Raw genomic sequence first — 21667 nt, forward strand, 5'->3', positions numbered from 1 at the left:
ATTTAAAGTCACTGAGCTTATTGACCCATTCTGCTGCCAGTCTGTTGAGACTGTAAGGCTATGTGCTTAACATACATGAACATAACACAAAACAAACAACTAAATATGCATGATTTTCTAAACCAAAACATAATGGTCCAGGTTCATGAAATGCAGTGCAAGATTTGCTCTTTCATAAACAAGGATTACCAGTCTATGTTACAGCTTGCAGGATGTGAGGTCTGGCCACACTGTTTTCCTACTACATATTAATTCAGATCGACAGAATAAACTGGTCCTGTACTTCAAACAGCCTCTTCTTCCTGTATCAAATTCCATGTTTGGTGAATTCCTCCTGTGTCTGGAAAGCAGGTTGGGAAGTTGGAATGCAAATAAGTGAAGAGCTCAAAGCTTTATTTTTTTATATTATTTTTCAATTCACGATGGATTTTTCAAACACAATTACAATTTACATTTGTAAAAATTCATTTCAGTAAAAATTGAACGTCAATATTTTTACGTGCAATACAAACTGTAAAATGTTAAACTTTGTTAGTAAAAATTGTGTAATTGCAAATAATTTGATATTATTGTATTATTGGACATACATGTATTCTTCTTCTTCTTCTTCTTCTTCTTATTATTATTATTATTAATATTCTTATTATTAATAATACTGATATTACTACTACTACTACTAATAATAATAATAAATTATGTAGATGGGAAATGATATCTTTATTTATTCAATTGTATATTTATTTTATATCTTAAAAGAAATTATATCTTACCTGCTAATAGATAGAATGAAACTTTTAATTGTAAGAATTAAGATGTTACATTTTTATACATCACTTTTATAGAAAAAACATTTTCTAATAATGAGACTTTGTTTCTCGAGTAAAAGGTAAAAGCATCTTTATCAAATTCACTTGGCATGTGTCTAATATGTATAACCTTGTTTACAAATATATTTTGTTTGGCAGTTAAGACACCTATGAAGCACTGTGCAGGCCACAGTGACTTTCTGAACAACTCTCATTTACCGTGAATAACAGTGAATCTGGCCCATTAAAACTTTTCATTATAGAATAAGGAAAAAGACCTGTTTGATCAGTGTATCCACATCACTGAGCTACTGCAGCAGCTGAAGTTAAGGGGAAGAGATTTATTTGATGGTTTATGGTAAAAGGAAAGAATTGGGTGGCTTTTGTCAGAAAACCTGAAAAAAAGCCCTCTGTATTGTGTTCTACTGCTTAGAAGTTCTGGAAGTTAGCACATTTTAAAAGAAGCATTTTTTAGCCTCTTTTTTACAAAAGGGAACAGAAAAAAGACCATTTTAGAAATGCATGTTCATGTTCTTTATTTCTAAGAAATAAACAGAAAACAGAGAAAAAAACAAAACAATCTTTGCTTCCTCTTATATTTGCTGTGTGCAGAGGTTCCCAATCACTTGGCAGTGGAAAAGTACTCGGTTAGGAGTTTTATGTCATTGCTGTCAAAAAAAGTAACTTTACAAGAAAAAGCAAGAACGTTCCTAATGTTTAATTTAAGTTAATATAAACTGTTTTTTACTTTAAGTGATTTTGGTGAATTTCTATTTGTCCATTCTTCATAAAATGTTCACCCAATGTTAAGGACAGCAACCATGTTTAAATGATATAAAAAAATAAAAATTGCCAAAATTGGGGCTGTTTTCTGTGGACAGTCACAATATACAACATGACTTGACTGTGAAAGTGGATCAAAACCTCAGGTTCTGATCAACTGCGATGCAAATAACCATACCAGATGGCCATTGTAACATTAATGATATTGTATACAGAGGCAATACAAACACAAACTCTATACAACAATACAATACAACACAAACTTTATTGCTACTTGGCATAAATCATAAATTAAGATGTAAAAGTATATATGGAGGATGATGTAGTCCCCTACAGGTTAAAGTATTCAGTTTGAAATTATTTTAGAAGTTCACATATTAGCATAAACCGCATCACCATCAGTAACTTCATATGTGTCTGAACACTGCTCTTCTTCAAGCTGCAAGCACAGAAAAGGGTAAAGTTAAAAATGTCTCTAACATGTACCTCATAAAAAATCATTAAAAACATAAAAAGCTACAGGAAATGGTTTTATATATATATATATATATATATATATATATATATATATATATACTCTAATGCCTGAGACATTGTTTTACAATAATTTTAAGCTAACCCCTTACTACATGCCACCCAATGGACTCCCGCATTCCGAATGTCCAGTATACTGGACATTTTTTCCACAGGTATTCTATCACTACAGAAGCAAGTAAATAACTACACTTGCTTTCATGTGTTTCTACAGAACTCAGTCCTTCTTGGTTGGTTGGTCATTTTTTAGAATGTTTACTTTTTTATTGTGCCAAACAAAAACAAACATGGCAGCTGGCAAGACAGATGCTCAATTCCTCCAATACCAAATCAAGCATTGTTTCTGTATGATGCTGCATGTATTTCAAAAACAGTTTTGTATGTTTCAGGTTAAAATATGATGTTCAGTAATCTGGATGTTTGGACTCTAGTAAATCTAGTAAATCATGCTCTGACTCATACAGTGAACACTTCTTTTTTTAAAGTGAGATTTTATTTATTTCATTAGAAGTTGGTCCTTATGTGTTTGTAGGAGTGACAGTTAACAATGTTTAATGATTTTGGGGATAATGTTGTTTTTAGTACATTGAAGTCCCATGCACATTCATTGGCACCCCTGGCACAGACAGGTAAAAAGAGTTTAAATTCAACTTTTGGTAAATTAGCTTCATCTCACACTGAAAACATGAGGAAAAAAAATCAACCTTTACTTGAAGGAAATTTATTCTCAGACAAAAAAAACCCTCATAAAGCAATAATTATTTTTGACATGCTCCACAATTTATTGATACTCCTTGACATTCTTAGAAGCAAAATTCAACTGTAGCTTTTTTTTTTTTTTTTTTTTACTTTTTGAGTTGACTAGAGTGTCTAGGCACTTCCAAGTATCTATGCCTTTCTGTTTCAACAGGGTTTATATATGAGGGGACACCAAGGTCAAATTCTCTTAGTCATTCTTCAACATGGGAAAGACAAAAGAATTTAAATAAGGTAAAAGTATCTTGACCTTCTGTCAGGAAATGGCTTTAAAAAAGGCTACTCACCTAAAAATGCCCCTATCTACATAATCTATGTACATAATGCCCATATCTAATACTTTTTTAAAAAATTCAAGCAACTGTGAACTGTTGACTTTGCTAAACACTACTGGGACTTTGCAATTATGTTCTATGTTTAGATGAAACAAAAATAGAGCTTTTGGGCATGTCAAGGTGGATTCCGCATAAAAAGAAGGATGACTATACTGAAAAGAAGCTGATGCCCACAGTTAAGCATGGTGGAGGGTCTGTGATGTGGTGTGGTTGTTTTTCCCCCCAAATGCCTTGAGAACCTCATTAGAATTCATAACATCATGGACTCCATTATTATATATTATATTTTTTAAATTAATATTATTATATACAACCTCAATTCCAATGAAGTTGGGACATTGTGGAAAACATAAATAAAAACAGAATACAATGATTTGCAGATCCTTTTCAACACTGTTCTGCAACACGTTCTGAACAACATTGAATAAATAAAAAGTATGTTTTGTTGATTTTTTAACTGAAGATAAGTTAACATGTTTCCAAAGGGAACAAAATGAAATATGGTTTTGTTTTTTTAGTGCACAATTTCTGCTTATTGTAGTGGATATTTCTGAAAACTAATTAAAACATAACAGCACGTTTTGTGCCATAACTTTTGCACAAGCCACCATTTATGGTAAATTTTTTCCAATATGTCAAATTTAGCAAATGAACAACATTTGCATTAAACTGCCAAGACGTGTGTTAACTGTAGAGGATGTGTTCACTGCACTGTCAACATGCCAAAATTATACATATAACATTACATATGTGCTCTGCACTGTTACTGATGAAAATGTGACTTTTTTTAGAATCTAAAACTACTAATAGTTTCCCCAAAAGCAAAATTTGGAATGCTGGACCTACCGTCATGTTGCCATATACATTCTGACTGCCACCGTAGGTTGAGTAGGCTTTGCACTCTCTGCAAATAAAATGACATTTTTTAATGTTGTGAATTGACTGACGGCTAATATCTATCACCATGATATGTTTAATGTCCATATTTTGGCATGTTTAATTCATGTACACACATTTCTATTTGTAAATACATGTTCAGTTTGCAAAATGTAAAATTTACAGTCATAGAAATTATAAATGTAATCTATCCTGCATGACTGATTGCTAAAGAAGCTGTGTGACTGTCAGTGGTGAATGAAGTACACAAAGCATGTACTTGAGTTAAAGTAGAGATAGCCAAGGTAAAATATTACTCCAGTAAAAGTAGAAGTCCTCCTTTTAGACCACCACTTGAGTAAAAGTACAAAGTATTTTCCCTCAAATGTGCTTAAGGTTCGAAAGTGAAAGTACTAAAAGATCAATTAACTTAATCTTTTACTATACTATAACTTGTTTGTGTTAATTCAGTAAAAAGACACATGCCAGTCACAACTGCATATTTATACATATTTCTATATTGTGGTCTATTTACAAACAGTGGGATTAGTTCCATCATTTATGTTCAATAGATGCTGCTGCACTGACATTGAACTGTATGCTTGCACTGGGTTGGTATGACCAACAGGTCAAAACAAGCTCAAAACAAAGTGCGCGCTGTACCCTGATTGGTGTTCTTGCTTCGCACTTCTTTTGTTTTGACATGTTAAGTTTTTATGCACACAGAGGCCAAAAGGAACGGCAGATGTCGCATAACATAGTGGAGTAAAAAGTAAGATGTTCGACTTTGAAATGTAGTGAAGTAAAGGTAAAAAGTCACCCAAAATGTAAAGTAGAGATACACAGAAAAAACGACTTAAATACAGTAACAAATTACCTTTACGTTGTTACCGCTGGTGGTTGTGGCTGTGTTTAGCTATATAGTGAAGATTTGTTCATTTTCATAGACCACAGTAAGTCATACTGTGACTTGATGTATCTGGATTTTGATCTTGCCTATGATTTGCTATGTCTGGATCTTGTATCTGGATATTGACAAAATGGTCTCTAGTGGTCTTGGCTACAACACTACCTGAACCACATTGACAAGTCTCTTTAAACCTTAATGAAGAAACTGGATTGGAAGTTTTGATAATTTAGGAAAAAGAGATGCGTGACAATAGACTTACACACGCTGAGTAGAAAGGGTTCTATAAAGTAATGAAAATGGGTTATTTGAAAAAACATTTTTCAAAAAGGAAAGATCCATATAGGAGGCTTTTCATCATAGAGAGCCACCATGTAACCAGGTTGTCAAGGTTCTATATATAACCATTGTCTTTTCTAAAGAACCCTCCCTGGTTTAACTCTGTAGTGTTTCTTAGCTATATTCAACTCATAGCTGCAGTTTGTCCTGTTGTACAGCCTTTTTTTAAGGAGGTGTATAAACTTTAACTTCACAAATACCTTTCTGAGCCAGGTTGTGAGGTCACATTCTCTTCAGTCTTCCTATGTGTTACAGGCTCTTCTGTCTTGCTGCTTACACTTAAAAAGAAGAAGTTTTCTTTTCAGATTTTCTACATATTTTAGTATATTGCTCAATGTAGTTATTAGAATAATGCATTATACTGAAAACTGGGTGCTACATTCTTACTGGCTTCTTTTTACCATCCATACTGTGAGTCCAGTGATGACCACAAGAAAAACAGAGACAGCAACTGCAATGTACACAAGCTTTCCTGTCAAAAAGTAGCATTAGACAAGCATCAGACTGAATACTTTATATTATACTTAAAATATTTCACACACAGTGTATTCCTGTTCTTGTAATCTGAGTCTCACCATTGTGAGGCACTTGTAAAGTCATGGTAGAATTCCCCTGGCTGTTACTCGCATGGCAGTGCACAGTGTTTGAGTCTAGCACCCCCTGTAGAGTAACTATGGTAAGAGAGCCATGTATTTCTGTGTTGGAGCTGTTTAGCAATTTAGATGGATCTGAAGTCCACCACTTGATGTCGCTGGTGGGATGGGAATCCACCATGCACAGACAAGTCGCTGTGGAGATCTCAGAGGTACATGAAGAACCAACCTTAATCTCAGGAGGATCTGCAGAGAATAATGAAAGAAAATAATCCTAAATTATGAGAAACAAAAATTGTTAGTATGTACTACCTAGGTGCACTTTGGAGGTTTACAGTTACTGAGTGTAGCCCATCTGTTGCTACATGACACACTGCCATTGTAGTAGTATGGATTTTGGGATTGTTAAACATCTCAGTGTCATTGTTGTATTTACTAATACAAATATCCAACTAACAAAGGTCAAGTTGTTAGAAACTGACCAGTGATGATGATGGAGGTCTATAAGATGACACACAAATTATAGACAGAAGATGAGTTATGCTGTAAAATAAAATTTTTTTTAAGTTTTTTAAGGTTTTTTAAAGCACTGTGAATTTGGGATTATTTTGGTAATTACCTTGATCAGTCTCACCTATTTTTTAACTACATTATGGCACAGACAAAGCACAGCCACTCATCAGAAAACCCTAGTTATGCTATTAAATCAGGGCTCTGTGAATATTTTGAGATGAAAGAATCTATAGTACTGAATTTAGGTGAGTTTAAGCTGTGTCCACCTTTTTACTGGTTTTATCTGAAATCTGAGAATGTGCCTTGTTAACACACTCTTCGTGGCATATTCAAATGTGATCTGAAGTTAATAAAAGATGAAAGCAAATTTATGATTTTCTAGCACCTCATTTGTAAAAAACTTGGCTTTTTACAATAGTTCAACAATAAGTTTTGGCCTAAATCATTTCTGTTAAATCCAGTTATATTTAGGGTGCTGTGTGTCAAACTGCATCTGAATCATTACATTCTGTAGAAATGTAGAAAAAACAGGTGGGATTTGTCGTTAATTTGAATATCAAGTGTAACAGGTTGAGATAAAAATTAGCAAAAGATTACCAAGAGACTTGGATGCAAGAAACTTTAGCTCTTTTCTCATTATTGTGCATGGAAACAGAATCTTTGCTTATTACATGTTTAAAATGTTTACCTATTTTCTTATTAATTATAAAATATATAGGGTGAGATCAAGAACTAGGTCGCGCAGAGCTTTATGTAAACTTATTTAGTTTTAAGCAGAGCTGCAATAAATGCTGCAAGTACATCCCCAATTCCAATGAAGTTAACATAAAACATAAATAAAAACAGAATACAATACAAATCCTTTTCAATCTATATTCAATTGAATACTGAAAGGCTCAGTCATTCACAAGCAAGGATGGGACGAGGTTCACCACTTTGTGAACAACTACGTGAGCAAATAGTCCAACAGTTTAAGAACAACGTTTCTCAATGTGCAATTGCAAGGAATTTAGGGATTTCATCATCTACAGTCCATAATATCATCAAAAGATTCAGAGAATCTGGAGAAATCTCTGCAAGTAAGCAGCAAGGCAGAAAACCAACATCGAATGCCCATGACTTTCGATCCCTCAGGCAGCACTGCATTAAAAACCCACATCATTCTGTTACGGATATTACCACATGGGCTCAGGAACACTTCAGAAAACCACTGTCAGTGAACACAGTTCGTCGCTCCATCTACAAGTGCAAGTTAAAACTCTGCCATGCAAAGTGAAAGCCATATATCAACAACACCCAGAAACACCACTGGCTTCTCTGGGCCCGAGCTCATCTGAGATGGACTGACACAAAGTGGAAAAGTGTCCTGTGGTCTGACGAGTCCACATATCAAATTGTTTTTGGAAATCATGGACATCGTGTCCTCCAGGCCAAAGAGGAAAAGGACTGTCCGGATTGTTATCAGCACAAAGTTCAAAAGCCAGCATCTCTGATGGTGTGGGGGTGTGTTAGTGCCCATGGCATGGGTAACTTGCACATCTGTGAAGGCACCATTAATGCTGAAAGGTACATACAGGTTTTGGAGCAACATATGCTGCCATCCAAGCAACGTCTTTTTCGGGGACGTCCCTGCTTTTTTCAGCAAGACAATGCCAAGCCACATTCTGACGTGTTACAACAGCGTGGCTTCGTAGTAAAAGAGTGTGGGTACCAGACTGGCCTGCCTGCAGTCCAGACCTGTCTCCTATTGAAAATGTGTGGTGCATTATGAAGTGCAAAATATGACAACGGAGACCCCGGACTGTTGAGCAACTGAAGTTGTACACCAAGCAAGAATGGGAAAGAATTCCACCTACAAAGCTTCAACAATTAGTGTCCTCAGTTCCCAAACGCTTATTGAGTGTTGTTAAAAGGACAGATTTGAGCACCAATGTGCAGACAGTAATTGTAAATCTTTCAAACTATCAAGTGAACCTATGTGGTAGGTGAACTTGAACAAAAGTCCAATTACAGTAGTTAAAAGATAATGACATCTCAGTTTACAGCACACTCTGTATACAGTGCCTAAATGTCATCTACAGTGTTCTAGCTGGTTATACGTGCATGCAGTATCTATAAAAATAATGGGAATGTCTTGAATTGAGCTGTCAGCCTCTAACTTTACTCACACAACACATTGAGCTGGATTGGTGTGGACCTGGCTTGTCCCTCTGTGTTAATGGCTGTGCAGTAGAGAGGCTCAGGGTGTCTTTTCACACTCTTCAGCATGTAATTTTGTCCTTCTGACACCAACGTACCCTTCTCAGTGAACCACTGGTAGGCATGTGCAGCAGGGTTACCGTCACAGGAGCAGTTCAGCTCCACAGAGTCGCCCTCCTGCACTGAAGAGCTGGAGATCACCTCAACACTGACCGGAGGATCTGTAGTGAAAGCAGTGCACATTGTCAGTCACTGTATTTTGAGACTTTTGATGCACTTTAAAAGCAGTTGTCATCCTTACAGCAGGACACAAGAGGCATAGGTTAATATGTTATCAGTTACTAAGAAAACTGTTACAGATAGTTTTACCAACAAGCTCTCAGTAGTTAGACAATGCATTTTCTGGTAAGAGGACATTTTTAGTTTTCTACAAGTTGGTGAGTCTGGAAAAGGAACTGAATACTGCCCAAGGAGGAACTAGGAGGTAGTGAAATGATGAGGGTTATTTATTTCGCAAGTAAAATCAAAAGGAAAAATAAATTTTCTGTGTGTATCACATTTTTGATTGATAAAATTATCCAAACCTTTAGCAGAACACATAGCATATTTGCAGCAGCCAATTGGTGACTTTATTTTAGACAAACACTAGTCAACAGAATATAATCATGGTGAAAGTTTTGGTCAAAAACTGAAAATGCAAGTGATTATTTAAGAAAGACTTTGCTACTTTGCTGTTCAAGTTTCATGGACCACACCTAACAGCAGTGCACTTAAATGTTTGGTTATTGTGATTTTAACAAAACAAAACAAACAAACAAAAAAAACACAATCAAACAACAACAACAACAACAATAATACTTTTCTTTGTACCCTACAAACATAAGACAGCGCTCAGCAGTGCTTTGGAACTGAAGTATTATGTCTATATCACTGTCTTTGAGTGGAAGAACACAAGGCAATATTTATTTATAGATTTTGATCTATTTAAACCTAAGGAATTAAATGAGAGAAGCTAAATCTATGCAAAATAATTTATAGTGCGCTTTCTATTGGGAGGTGATTGTCCCAAAGCCTAACTTCTAAATTTACACTGATAATACCTCCTCTTTTATATTTAGGTACATCTTTTTATTTCTTTGATGGTGGTCCTGTGACATGCTTGCTTAGACAAAATGGAGTGTTCTAACATTTGTTTTAATAAAATGAGCATAATTAGGGTATTAAGTCACTTAAGGAAAAGGATTTTAGTCTACACAGTCAGTTAAAAGTCTGAAATGTGTTTTGAAAACTGATCCAGATACAGCATTTTGGAGTAAAAGATGAAAGCCTACTTCATTTTGTTAAGTCATGTGTGCTAAATATGGAATTTCACAAATGGCTGCAATGGCTGGGGACATCAAGGCAAAGTGAGGACCGTTTTTTTTTCTTTTCTTTAATCTATTTACCAATATGTCAACTATTTTTAATAAAAAAATTAATTCTTGTTAGTTTAATGTACTAATTATGATAATTAGATAATTAGATTTGTTTGCATTTTGCAGGCAAAAGCACACTTACTCCTGGGATATATGAGTTTAAGCAATGTGCTTAGATGCCTAAGACTAAGTGCTATTTACAAAAATCTGTATAAATCCCACAACTAAAGAAAAATCAACCCCAAACGCATTAATTAATGTAATTATTTGCTGAGAATAAAGTCTGCAGTTGGAAAATGAGTCAGAAATATGGAAGTTGGTATTTGACCTGGTTGTTTTACTTGAGGAACTGATGCCACAGAACAGCAATGCTGCTACATGCCAGTAAGTGAGGTGCTTCTAATTTAGGGTTGTATTTTAATTGATTTATTTGAATGATCAAAGCTTATCTACCCAAAAAAAAAAAAACCTTTCATATCTGGAATGGAAACTAAATAGGAAAAAGAAAAAAGCATTTTTTAACTTCAACATGTGTTAATGTAACAAGATGCTGTGCATTGACTCACATGTGACATTGAGAACTGTGATGCTGCTCACTTTCTTCCCTCCTGTAAACACAGCTGTGCAACTCAGCAATTTTTCATGGTCCCGTTTGGTGGGGGTAAAGCTCAGAGATGACGTCACCTTCCACTGACCATTGGTTTGCCGTGTTGATTGACTGCTAACTTTTCCTTGGTGGCTCCAGGTGAGATTTGGTGGGTCAGAAGGACAGGAGTGCAGGAAGGTACAGGTTGTGGTCACTTTCTTCCCTGACTTTATTCGCTGTTCCACAGAAAGCGTAGGTGGTTCTGGGGTATCTACACTTAAATGAAAGTAACAAAAATGATACCACCAGGTAAAATCATCTTTGAACAAACATGGTGTTCCACAAGCACAAGTCAAATGTTAGAGGTTTTCAAACCTGGTCCTGTAGGAGCCTCGCCCATCACTCAGTTTAACTCTAGAAAGACAGAGCAGTGCTACTTCAGGACCAGAGCTGCAATAAATACACCCCCAGCAGTGGACTGCGGAGCAGCGGAACTGTGAAGTAATAGAGCCCAATCGAATTCCTTTCAGATGAGTGGGAGTGACATTTCGAATTTAGACCTCATCATCCAACATCAGTATCTGACCTTACTAAGGCTCTTGTGGCTGACTGCCAAATCAAATTCCCACACTTCCAGTGTAAAGTCTTTGTTACTATTACTGCAGCAAAGAGGGACAAACTGCCTTTTAATACTCTTGATTTCAGAATAAACTTTGGCTGAACGACTTTAAGACAAATAGATCTTGTTTGGACCAGCAGCTCAAATCTGTCATTTCAGCGGGTTGAGCGGGACAGATTTTCTGCAGTTTAAAGGGCAAAACTCTGACCTTTTTTACCGTATGGATTCAAGTTGGATGTTGTTGGTGGTTTCAAATTTGATTAAAATCAGATTTTGTGTTTTTTTCCTCGTTCGGAGTGCAGTGGTTAATGACATGAGACTGTGGGACGAGACAGTGGTGCATTTTCACATATCACAGCTCAGACATGGAGAGCAGAAACTTTAATCAGACATTTATGTTCATGTTAAGATTTCCATGTTGTCTCATGAACTGCTGTTATTGCTTAGCACTGCACTGCTTTACTTCCTTTTAGGGTATCAAAATAAACAAACAAAACCAGATTTGACTCATGTAGCAAATGACTTCAAGCCATGTGTTCCATATATTTGAACTATGACTAAGTTCATTATGTTTTTACTAGGCCTACATTTCCTTTCTCTGCATTTTGCATTTCTATACAAAGTTGGTTCAGTCTAGGGCTGCAGACCTCATATCAGAGCAATAAAGCCTAAGAAGCTTCCTCATATTTCTCTATTACCATCCAAACATATTCAAGGAATATTAAAAGATGTTTACATTCATTTGTAAATAGGAACACTACCATCCACATAAGTGCAATCTGTTACACCTTTGTTAATCACAGCTATTATTTGTGTAATTGTTGAACAATCCCAACTTTGGAGCTGGTCAGTTGACCTAGAGGCTGTTTTCCATTCTATGATTAACATAAAATTTCATTTGACAATAAATGCATATTTTGCACTTTGAAAACATCAGATAATCGCATCCAATGGAACCAAACTCACTACTATCACTATCGAAGGTGTCATAGAATGCAAAACTGTATTTACATTGGCATAGTTGAATAAGGAAAGTTAAGGACATGGAATTGACGTAACCATAACCCTTAAAAACTGTTATCTCCTTCCTCAAACGCAAAAGAATAAGGTGGTAAAATGAAGCAATTCCAAAATCCTAAACTGTTACATAATAATCTTGACTCATTAACATTTTTGGCCCCAAAAAACATACACTAGATCATGTTATAGCCCAGCAGAAACAACAACAACAGCAAAAGCAATGGAAATGGTGGACTACTTGCAAAAAATAATGTTTTCAGGCTGTGAAGGGATATTCGCAATTTTTATACTTTTCCCAAAGAGCTGAACTGTCAACATGGTTGAGATCTGTGTTTACACAAGGCAAAAGTTAGCTTCCTATATGACAGCTTCTTGATTTAATGTTCTGTTTTACCTTAAATGTCACAGTTTGCACAGGCACCAGAATGTAACTGCAGCACCACTTGCAGTAGAACGGAAAGCTTGAAATTGGGAAGCTGAGTTCAGGGCAACTTTAATTCAGAGTTGTTAGTTTGTTCCACACATTTCACTCCAGACAGTTTCTCAAACCATGGACAATATTGAGCAGCTTCACTCAGCGTTTGACACTGAATAGAGGAAGGGACAGTTCTACCTTGATTAGCAAGACAACCCCAACAGCAACCTGTAAGTAGCCAGCCATGCTAAGAGTTTGTGATGGTTGAAGTTGAAGCATTTTAAATAGAATGTTTCAAAGTGAGCTAAAACCTTTCATTTGTATTACTGTCAAGATTGAAAGCAAGTAACTAGTGTACTTGTAACATTATGCTAGTTACTTGAAGCTTGCTAGTTAGATTATTTACATGGAGGTTCATTTTATTTTGCTGACTTTGTCTATTTTAACATGTTGCTTCTATGTGGTCATCATGGTGCTTAACTGTAAACCTGCCAATCAGAGCAGAACTCATTAAATTCTGAATTTTTTAACCTGTAAATGGGCAGGTCAACCAAATCTGGGCATGTTTTGCCTTGAACAAAGTCACGTGCCTTCTGTGTAAACATAATTTGAAATGCTGAATAAATGTATTCTATGGCACCTTAAACAGATGTGCCACTTCATTGGACTTTATTCACAACCTTCCCAAATATTGCTAATAAGCCATGCAAATGAGACCTGCACTGGTTCAATAAGAAGGCCACTACTCCCATAAATGCAATACATTTACACACAGAACAGCTTGTTATAATGGCAATATTATCTAACTAAATGAATCAAAAGACAATATTATTTTAAGAGCAAGACTATGAACAAAATACCCAAACTTCAAAGTGTGTTTGCCTCAATGACATCTTCTTCATGAACTAACAGAAATTATGTTGCTAGCTACAACCGCAAAACCTTCACTCCAGCTACTTAGCTCTTCAGCTCTGGTTGTGAATGTCTGTTATAACTGAGTTTTTGAGAAACACTTGCTTGTCTACTGATGGTTGTTCTGATGGACCTTATCAACATAATTAGATAATTAAGCTTTGGGGTATTGCGCCCCAGTCTAATTGTACCCAAATGTGAAAGAAAACTACATGTTGGAATCAAACAGTGTGAAAGCAGCTTTTTAGCTATGTTCACATTATAAGTCTAATTGCTCAGTTCTGATTTTTTTTGCTCAAATCCAAACTTTCTAACTTGATGGGTCACATTCATTTAGGTAAGTGACTCAAATCTCGCACTAATGTAAACAAACCTGTGTCCTGAATTAATCTGCTCATCTTAATGACATTGCATTGATCTCAATATTTTAGAATGAGGTGTCTAAACTTTTGCCTTGCAATGTTTGTGCTGGGCTGAGGGCTAATAAGACAATATACAAAACAATTTAAAAATAACTTTCTGGTAAGCCAAATCAAACAACCTCACATGACAGACTAGCTTCTTTCTACACTTTGAGCAGCCCAGACTTAAAAGTCTACCACAAGGGTGGATGCCTTGGAAGGTCAGAAGACTGGTTCAATCCATTGGTTCATAAGTCTTAAAATGGACAAAGTATGTATAGCTATCTTATGCTGTAAAACATAACATTCATATTATATATTTAAAAAGTTAATTCACCTTTGTATGTAAGGAGAGAGGGTCAAATGAACGCATTGATTGGAACCTTAAAAGCACTCACCTTTCACTGTAATAGAGACTTTATTCTTTGCGAAGGAGTACTTGTTGAAATCTTCAATCTCGATCCGGAAAGTGAAAGGGCCACTGTCAGTGTGTTGTAAAGGGCTGATTTTAAGTGAGCAGTTTCTGTGCCTCAGTTCACCCAGGAGGCTCGTACGATGCTGAAAATTAGTGCTGATTTTGGTAGTGGAAGAATGGTAGACAATCTCATTCGAATCTGTGAACCAGATTCCTGTGAGGTCTGAGGCCTTCCTGTCTGGACCAGGGTAGCTGAGCAGGCAGGGAATGACCACACATGAGCCCTCCAGACCGACCACTGAGGGAGGCACCTCTAGATGCCATGAGTCACCCTTAGCGACAGACACTGAAATGACAAAGAATAAATAAAACTTCCTCAATGTTTCCATGTATGTGACTGTGGCATGGCATGCCAGTAATCATCAGGCACCTTTAGTCTCATTCACTGAAACTTGCTTTCACAGCTCTCTTTACTTCCATAAAAGATGGGCTTTAAGAGGCAAAAGCCTGAAACCTAACTTTGAAGCAAAGGCAAAAAAACCTAATTTACACTATTGTCCTCTTGCCCCAGATGCAGTTTATCAGCTAAGTCATGTCAAGTGGCCAAATTTTGCTCTACTAGCACTGGAGGTATGAGGGTGACAAACACCAGAAACCCGTAATCACCCAAATCTTTTTCATAAATACATCCCCAATATGCCTTTCAACCCACTCAAACTACATCTGGGTCATTGAAATGGTCACACAGACTTTTTAGAGAACAAGTGTTAGGTTGAATTTCATTTCCCCTGCAGAATATCCACCTGCCTGTCGCATTTATGGATGTCATACTTACAGTACTGTGTAATTCACTAGAAATACTATAATGCATTTAATTGCTTTTGCAAATTGAATGGAATGGTAAGTGTATATCAAGCTTCTAACAATAGGAGAACCCTTTTTGGTGCTATATAGAACCATTTTCAAAAAGATTTAATATAGAATCATATACAACACATTCACCATTAAGCCGTTTCACAATGTGTTCATGGTTCTATACAGGACCATTTTCTTTACTAAAAAAACCCTGAAGAACCATCTGCTTTACTTATGTAGATAACTCTGCGCATTTCAAGAATAGTTGAAACAAGCTAAATTATCTGACAAAAAGAAAATTATTTGATGAAGTAACTCAAAACGAGTAAAAATGTGTAGAAAGTTACATTATTTTATAACATTCTTACAACAAACTCAAAATGAGGAATATTAGCTAAATAGACCAGATTAATGTAAAAAAAAGACATCATTTTTTTGCTGTGTATCGACCCATACCCACCCCCTCAATTCCAAATTTGAACATATTAGCTTTCTTTTGTCATGGTTTAACTTTTGGTGTAGTTTTATCTAATCACACAGATTACAGACCCAACTGTGCCACAATACCAAAATCCAAACAACTACCTTTCATTCCTTTTAACAAACCTTAAGAAACCTGTGATCCATATCACTCTCGTGAAAGTGTTCATGGAACTAATTCTGCAACTATATCCTTGTATGTGTATATATATATATATATATATATATAAAACTTGTACATAATTATTAAGCAAAGGTCTTAGTACATTACAGTATGGTAGGTTTTAGACAGTAGGTAGCTATTGCCCCCATAAACATATACAGATTTTCCTCAACCTACCTTTGAACCAGAGTGAGTAGATACACAAATACAACCAGCAAAATGCCATCTTCTTTTCCTAGTTATGGATCTGGAAGATTGATATTTATAATAGCACTTTAGGAGAACTGAAGATCAATCTCTGTAACAATTTTACATTAAATCTGAGACTTAGCTGGGTTAGTTATCTGTAGTTCACTTCAAATGCATTGGATTTTGTGTAGCACATGTTTGTGAGGATTTTTTAAGCTTAGAAACATGTACAGAAAATAAAGCAATGCCATTTCCATACCTTCAAAATTCATTATTACATTACTATCATAATTAATTACTTACTTGTTTCCTCCAGTAAGTGTTGGTGATGTTGATTCTCAAGACCACTGACCTTGTCTGCTCTGTTCCCTTTTCAGAGCCAGCGTGATGTCTTTATTTTGGTCATCATCACTTCCTCCTTTTGCCTTTTAGTTTCCAATAGATTTACATCTTATCTTTTATATGTGTACAATGCATGTAGAATTAATGGAAAGTACCACATCTGAAGTGTTTATTTTTCATACAGTCTGGTCAGTGCCATCATGATGTAATACTAAGTTAGTTCTCCATCACATTTTCTTCTTGCTTGGACAGATACAACCAGCAACTTTGCCACGTCAGGCTGGCATTTTCTGTCAGAGGTGGACGAAGTACACAAAGCATGTACTTGAGTAAAAGTAGAGATAGCCAAGGTAAAATATTACCCCAGTAAAAGTAGAAGTCCTTACTACAAAAGTACAAAAGTATTTGCCTTAAAAAGTACTTAAGTATCGAAAGTAAAAGCACTAAAAGATTAATTATGGCTCTGATGCCCTGTTATCATTTTTGTAACAAGAGTCGCTTCATGAACTCATTTTAGGTGAAAATCCTCCAGCGTCTCTCTTGGTAAACCAGTCTTTTAATAGAACGTCATTAATTAGTGACGCTGACGTCTATTAAAATTATCATAAGCACAAAACACTGAATGCAAACAGTTTCCATCAGGGAGAACCGAGTGGCTCTGAAATCACTTTTACAAACAAGCAAAGTTTCAGTTTAAGATTACTTTGTAAATTAGTTACACGTTGAATAAAAACTAGCTTTAAACTCAGGATCACAAAGAAGTTTTCCTTTACTATATTAATCTGTAGGTCTCTGTTCATAAACATGAACTAACCCAAAACTAATTTACTATAAAATTAAAGTGTTTGTATGAATTCAGAAAAAAAAAAAGAAACGCGCCAGTGCCCTGATTGTTGTTCTTGCTTCACGCTTCTTTTGTTTTGACATGTTACGTTTTTATACACACAGAAACCAAAAGGAATGACAGATTTCTCAAAATGTAGTGGAGTAAAAAGTAAGATATTTGACTTTGAAATGTAGTGGGGTGAAAGTAAAAAGTTGGCCGAAATGGAAGTACTTAAGTACAGATACACGGAAAAACTACTTAAGTACAGTAATGAATTACATTTACTGTCCACCACTGTTTTCATTTATTTATTTGATCTGTTTTCATGTTTACATGAACAACTTCCAAGACAGAAGTTGGGTTTAGACATTAAACAGTTAACATTAGTTAAGCTTAATATTACTAACAATTCTTCATCCAGACACAATTGTCCTGATAATGTCTTTGCGTGTTTGTGTGATGGTGGTAGGATCGGGGCAATTTAATGCACAGGCTTACCTGAGCCCCCCCAAACCCCCTTGTTCTATGACATTCATTTAATTCTCCTTATCAATTCACACACACACACACACACACACACACACACACACACACACACACACACAGCAATGAGTATCTTTATACATATGATATTCATATCTGTGACTCTTCGTTGGATGGATTATTCAAAACATCAGCATGCAGATTGGCAGCTTTTGTTTTTTTTCGTAAAAGCACACTGTATTGCTTCTGTGTAGTGCTGTATAAATAGTAGAACAGAAGTTAGAACCAGTTACATACAGCAAAAGGCATGAGTGCAGAGCTCAAACAGCTAAAAAAGAAAGACAAGGGGAGGATTTTATGTGAATTAATATTTATATGAATTTTAAAATAATGTTTTTTTTTTTAAGTTTACTATCTGTGGCATCAGCATCAGCCAGCCCTCTGATTAGCCCCTATAGCCAGGATGTCATTTTAATATTAGACTGCTGTCTGCTTCAGGAATGAGCTAGATTGAGATGGGCATTTGGACATTATTAAAGACTTTTCAACCAAAAAAGGAGAAAAAAGAGAAAACAATAAGTGTAGTGACCTGCTAATGGCTGGCACTGGTTCTGAGAGGTTCCAGAGGCATGACCATGTGGGTGGCCAAATGTGAAGGCTCATGGTAACCAAAAAACAGGACTTATTTTTGTTGTTATTGTGATTGTTTATTATTCTAAATTGTGTGTATGTGTTATTATTGGTTCGTTTCTGGGGTGTGGGTGTTTTGTGGTGGTGATGATTCACTGTAAGGGTGAAGTCTGCGGCTAGTGGTGAGTCCCCTGAAGTAAGTTCAGTGCTTTGTATGCTCTGCCCTGCCCATTTCTGCCCTGGTGTTCAATAAAGGTGGTGGAATCATGGCCTTGCCTGTGTCTTACTGTACACTGATGCTGCGATATAATGCTCCGTTAGAAGAGTTTTTCAGTAATAAATGGATCATTTGGCCTTTGTGGTCAAATGAGACTATAGTTCATATAGATCTTGGTTATTTTGGTGGTGTTAATGGTTTAACTGACTAAACTGTACCACACATAGGTGGAGAGCCTCTGCAGTGTGGCATGGCAGATTGGACCTGAGCATATCTATAGCACATGAGATCTTAAGAAACCTCCAGGATAGGTTTATATGTTATACTCTAATTTACTGTACTCGTATTATTTTAAGGGAGTAAAAATGAAACATCAGGAGCTGTGACCATATGGAGCTGTGTCCATATTCTTTAAAAACAGAGGAATTGAATTTTTGGATGCTTTTGGATTTCTAATAATGATGTCAGTTTTGATGTTCTCAATGGGGTAATTCAATTTGTCCATCTCACAGATTCTAAATAAATCCATCCATCCATTTTCTAAGCTGCTTCTCCGTCAGGGTCGTGGGGGGGTGCTGGAGCCTATCCCAGCAGTCTTCGGACGGAAGGCAGGAAACACCCTGGACAGGTCGCCAGTCCATCGCAGGGCAGACAGACAGACACAGACAGTCACTCACACACTCACGGCAATGTAGCATGTCCAATAGGCCTGACTGCATGTCTTTGGACCGTGGGAGGAAACCGGAGAACCCGGAGGAAACCCACGCAGACATGGGGGAAAACATGAAAACTCCACACAGAGAGGCCCTCCTCGCTGTGAGGCGACAGCGCTACCCACCACGCCACTGTGCCGCACTCTAAATAAATCAATGGAGTAATTCCATTAGCAGATTCAGGGAGTGTATTCGTCACCCTGACTCAATTTGATACTGCTGGACATTTGATATTGTCAAGCAATCAAAGATAGTGCTTTTTAATTACATTTTTTCTTGTTACAATAGCAGACTGGAAAATGATGGTCTTTTTTCTGTGTGGACGGTATCTTTATGAGATGTTAGGTAAATATCTGAATGCCTTTACTTTACTATTATCTTAGATGGTGTAGTTGATAAATGGCCCCCTAATCCAAGTTATAGGGACAACTCAAGCTTAAAAACATTTGTGGATAATTTTAGCCTTATACATATTTGGAGAGTTGAATTTCTATGGTGTAGTTTGTTTACATGGAGCAATAAGACAGATTCAAGTAAGTCTCTAAAAAAATTTGGGTTGATTTCTGAAAGTTTTGATAAAGAAACTATAAATGTGGATATTTTACCCCCTATACATGCAGATCTTAAAGCTGTAACATACAGATGCCATATGCTACTTATCATGTTACATTGAGTAGCTCAATACCATCTTAAGAGGGTTAAAATTATTATTTCAGATTTCTTGCATGAGAAAAATGGGGACAAATTGGGAAAATTCTAAATTTAAGGTGAGGGAATTCTAAAGAAAAGTTAAGAGTATCATTGCTAAGGTGAAGAGAATAAAAAAAATCTCTGAGAGTAGAGAAGAGAGAAAAAAAGACAAAATACCCCCCCAACTCTGATGATTCCACTTCATTTTAACCAAGACATAATATACAGCAGAGCTTAGATCATTTTCAATATTTACCCAGTTTTTTTTAGTAGCTACAGATTTTAATAATATGATGAAATTTCATAATTATACCAAGTAATATCGAGTAGCTTGACAACTGCTTAACTGACAAATGTTTCATCACATCTTACCATCGGCCTATTTCACATAATGATACGTACTGAGCAAATCATTACTGTAGTCATGGTTCTTTAAAAAGAAACCATAGCAGACCAGTTTGATGTTATCTTCCTCTTTTCACAAGGCTGCAGTTGGCTTTGCATTCACCATATTCAAGTTTTCCCTACCACCTTAAATGATGCCCCAGTTACCTTAAATTGCTCTTGCTCTGGTACTTGGAACTGCAGCACCATTTAAGGTGGACCGGAAAATGTGAATAAAAAGCTGGGGAATATGAAGCCAACTTCAAGCTCATCCTATTTTCCACTATGTTCTGTGTAAATACCGTCTGTTTTTGGTTTTCTTTTCTGTTCCTTTTCTAATCATTGTGTACTGCGACCCCAACTATGAAGAAAATGTAGAGTGGGGTGCAGAGTGGTGCACTCAGACGGCAGACACATAGCCAAGGTGTGGTCAGTGTGGCTGCCCTTCTGGCTATCGCAGTTAACCAAAGTTAGACAGTCATCCATCGTCAGTGAAGCAGTCACCACAGAAAAATTCAACTTTGTGTGGAGAGTTTTACAGTAAAATTCCACCATCAGGCGTTGTTAACAATCAGTTATGTTCTGAAGCTGCTCTCAACATACAGCACATCTCAGAGGGAACAAACTGTACAATATTTTTTACACAATGTAATGGAAAACAGGATCAAATCACTTATTTTTGCAGAGTGAAACTGTATTTAAAAATCTTTATATAATTATGTCTAGACTAATAATTTGCCTGGCAGACAAAAGCAGTGCTGCTCTGTGGACAACATTATAGTAGGATGTATGATGGTAAGATAAAATACTACCAGCGTTTACTATCACATTGTAATAATAGATATATAAAACATTTTTGTTGTCAGAGTTTGTGCTTACAGTTTCTGGTGAGCAGTCTTGGCATTGTTTAAAGTCTAGAAACAAATTCATACTTTGAAAAACTTTGTTGCTTTGCACACACCTGTGTTAAGCCAATTACAATGCAAAAGCACAGAACTGGCAGAGTTGAAAAGTCAACTCAAGTATTTTGACTCTCAGAGTCATTAGCCAAGAATTGATCCTGACTCCCAGAGGTATTGGAGTCAATTATTTGATTCTTTTAGATGTTTAGAGTCTTGCTGAACTGCATCTACGACTGTTTAAACCAGAGTAAGGATTAGAGCTGTAAATACGTTCACAGTATATAACAGTTAGTGTTTAATGCTTAGTTGACCAAAAAAAACAAAAAAAAAAACAATTTGGGCCAAATGTCATTAGCTGGGCAAGACATG

The 21667-nt window shown here is 36.2% G+C and overlaps 1 protein-coding gene across 1 annotated transcript; it reads right to left on the reverse strand.

Annotated features, from left to right (window-relative positions):
* Positions 1-1316: 1316 nt before the first annotated feature.
* LOC108412330 (myelin-associated glycoprotein-like) lies at positions 1317-16469 on the reverse strand. The gene is made up of 10 exons (XM_017684309.2): positions 16415-16469; positions 16100-16169; positions 14408-14770; positions 10623-10913; positions 8611-8862; positions 5912-6175; positions 5724-5808; positions 5537-5614; positions 4061-4118; positions 1317-2028 (listed from the first exon to the last, which is right to left on the reverse strand). Exons 2-10 carry the CDS (start codon positions 16146-16148, stop codon positions 1960-1962), a joined length of 1509 nt encoding a protein of 502 aa, XP_017539798.2. The 5' UTR covers positions 16149-16169; positions 16415-16469; the 3' UTR covers positions 1317-1959.
* Positions 16470-21667: the final 5198 nt, after the last annotated feature.

Source organism: Pygocentrus nattereri, chromosome 17, assembly GCF_015220715.1.
Source record: "Pygocentrus nattereri isolate fPygNat1 chromosome 17, fPygNat1.pri, whole genome shotgun sequence".
NCBI classification, from domain to species: Eukaryota; Metazoa; Chordata; class Actinopteri; order Characiformes; family Serrasalmidae; genus Pygocentrus; species Pygocentrus nattereri.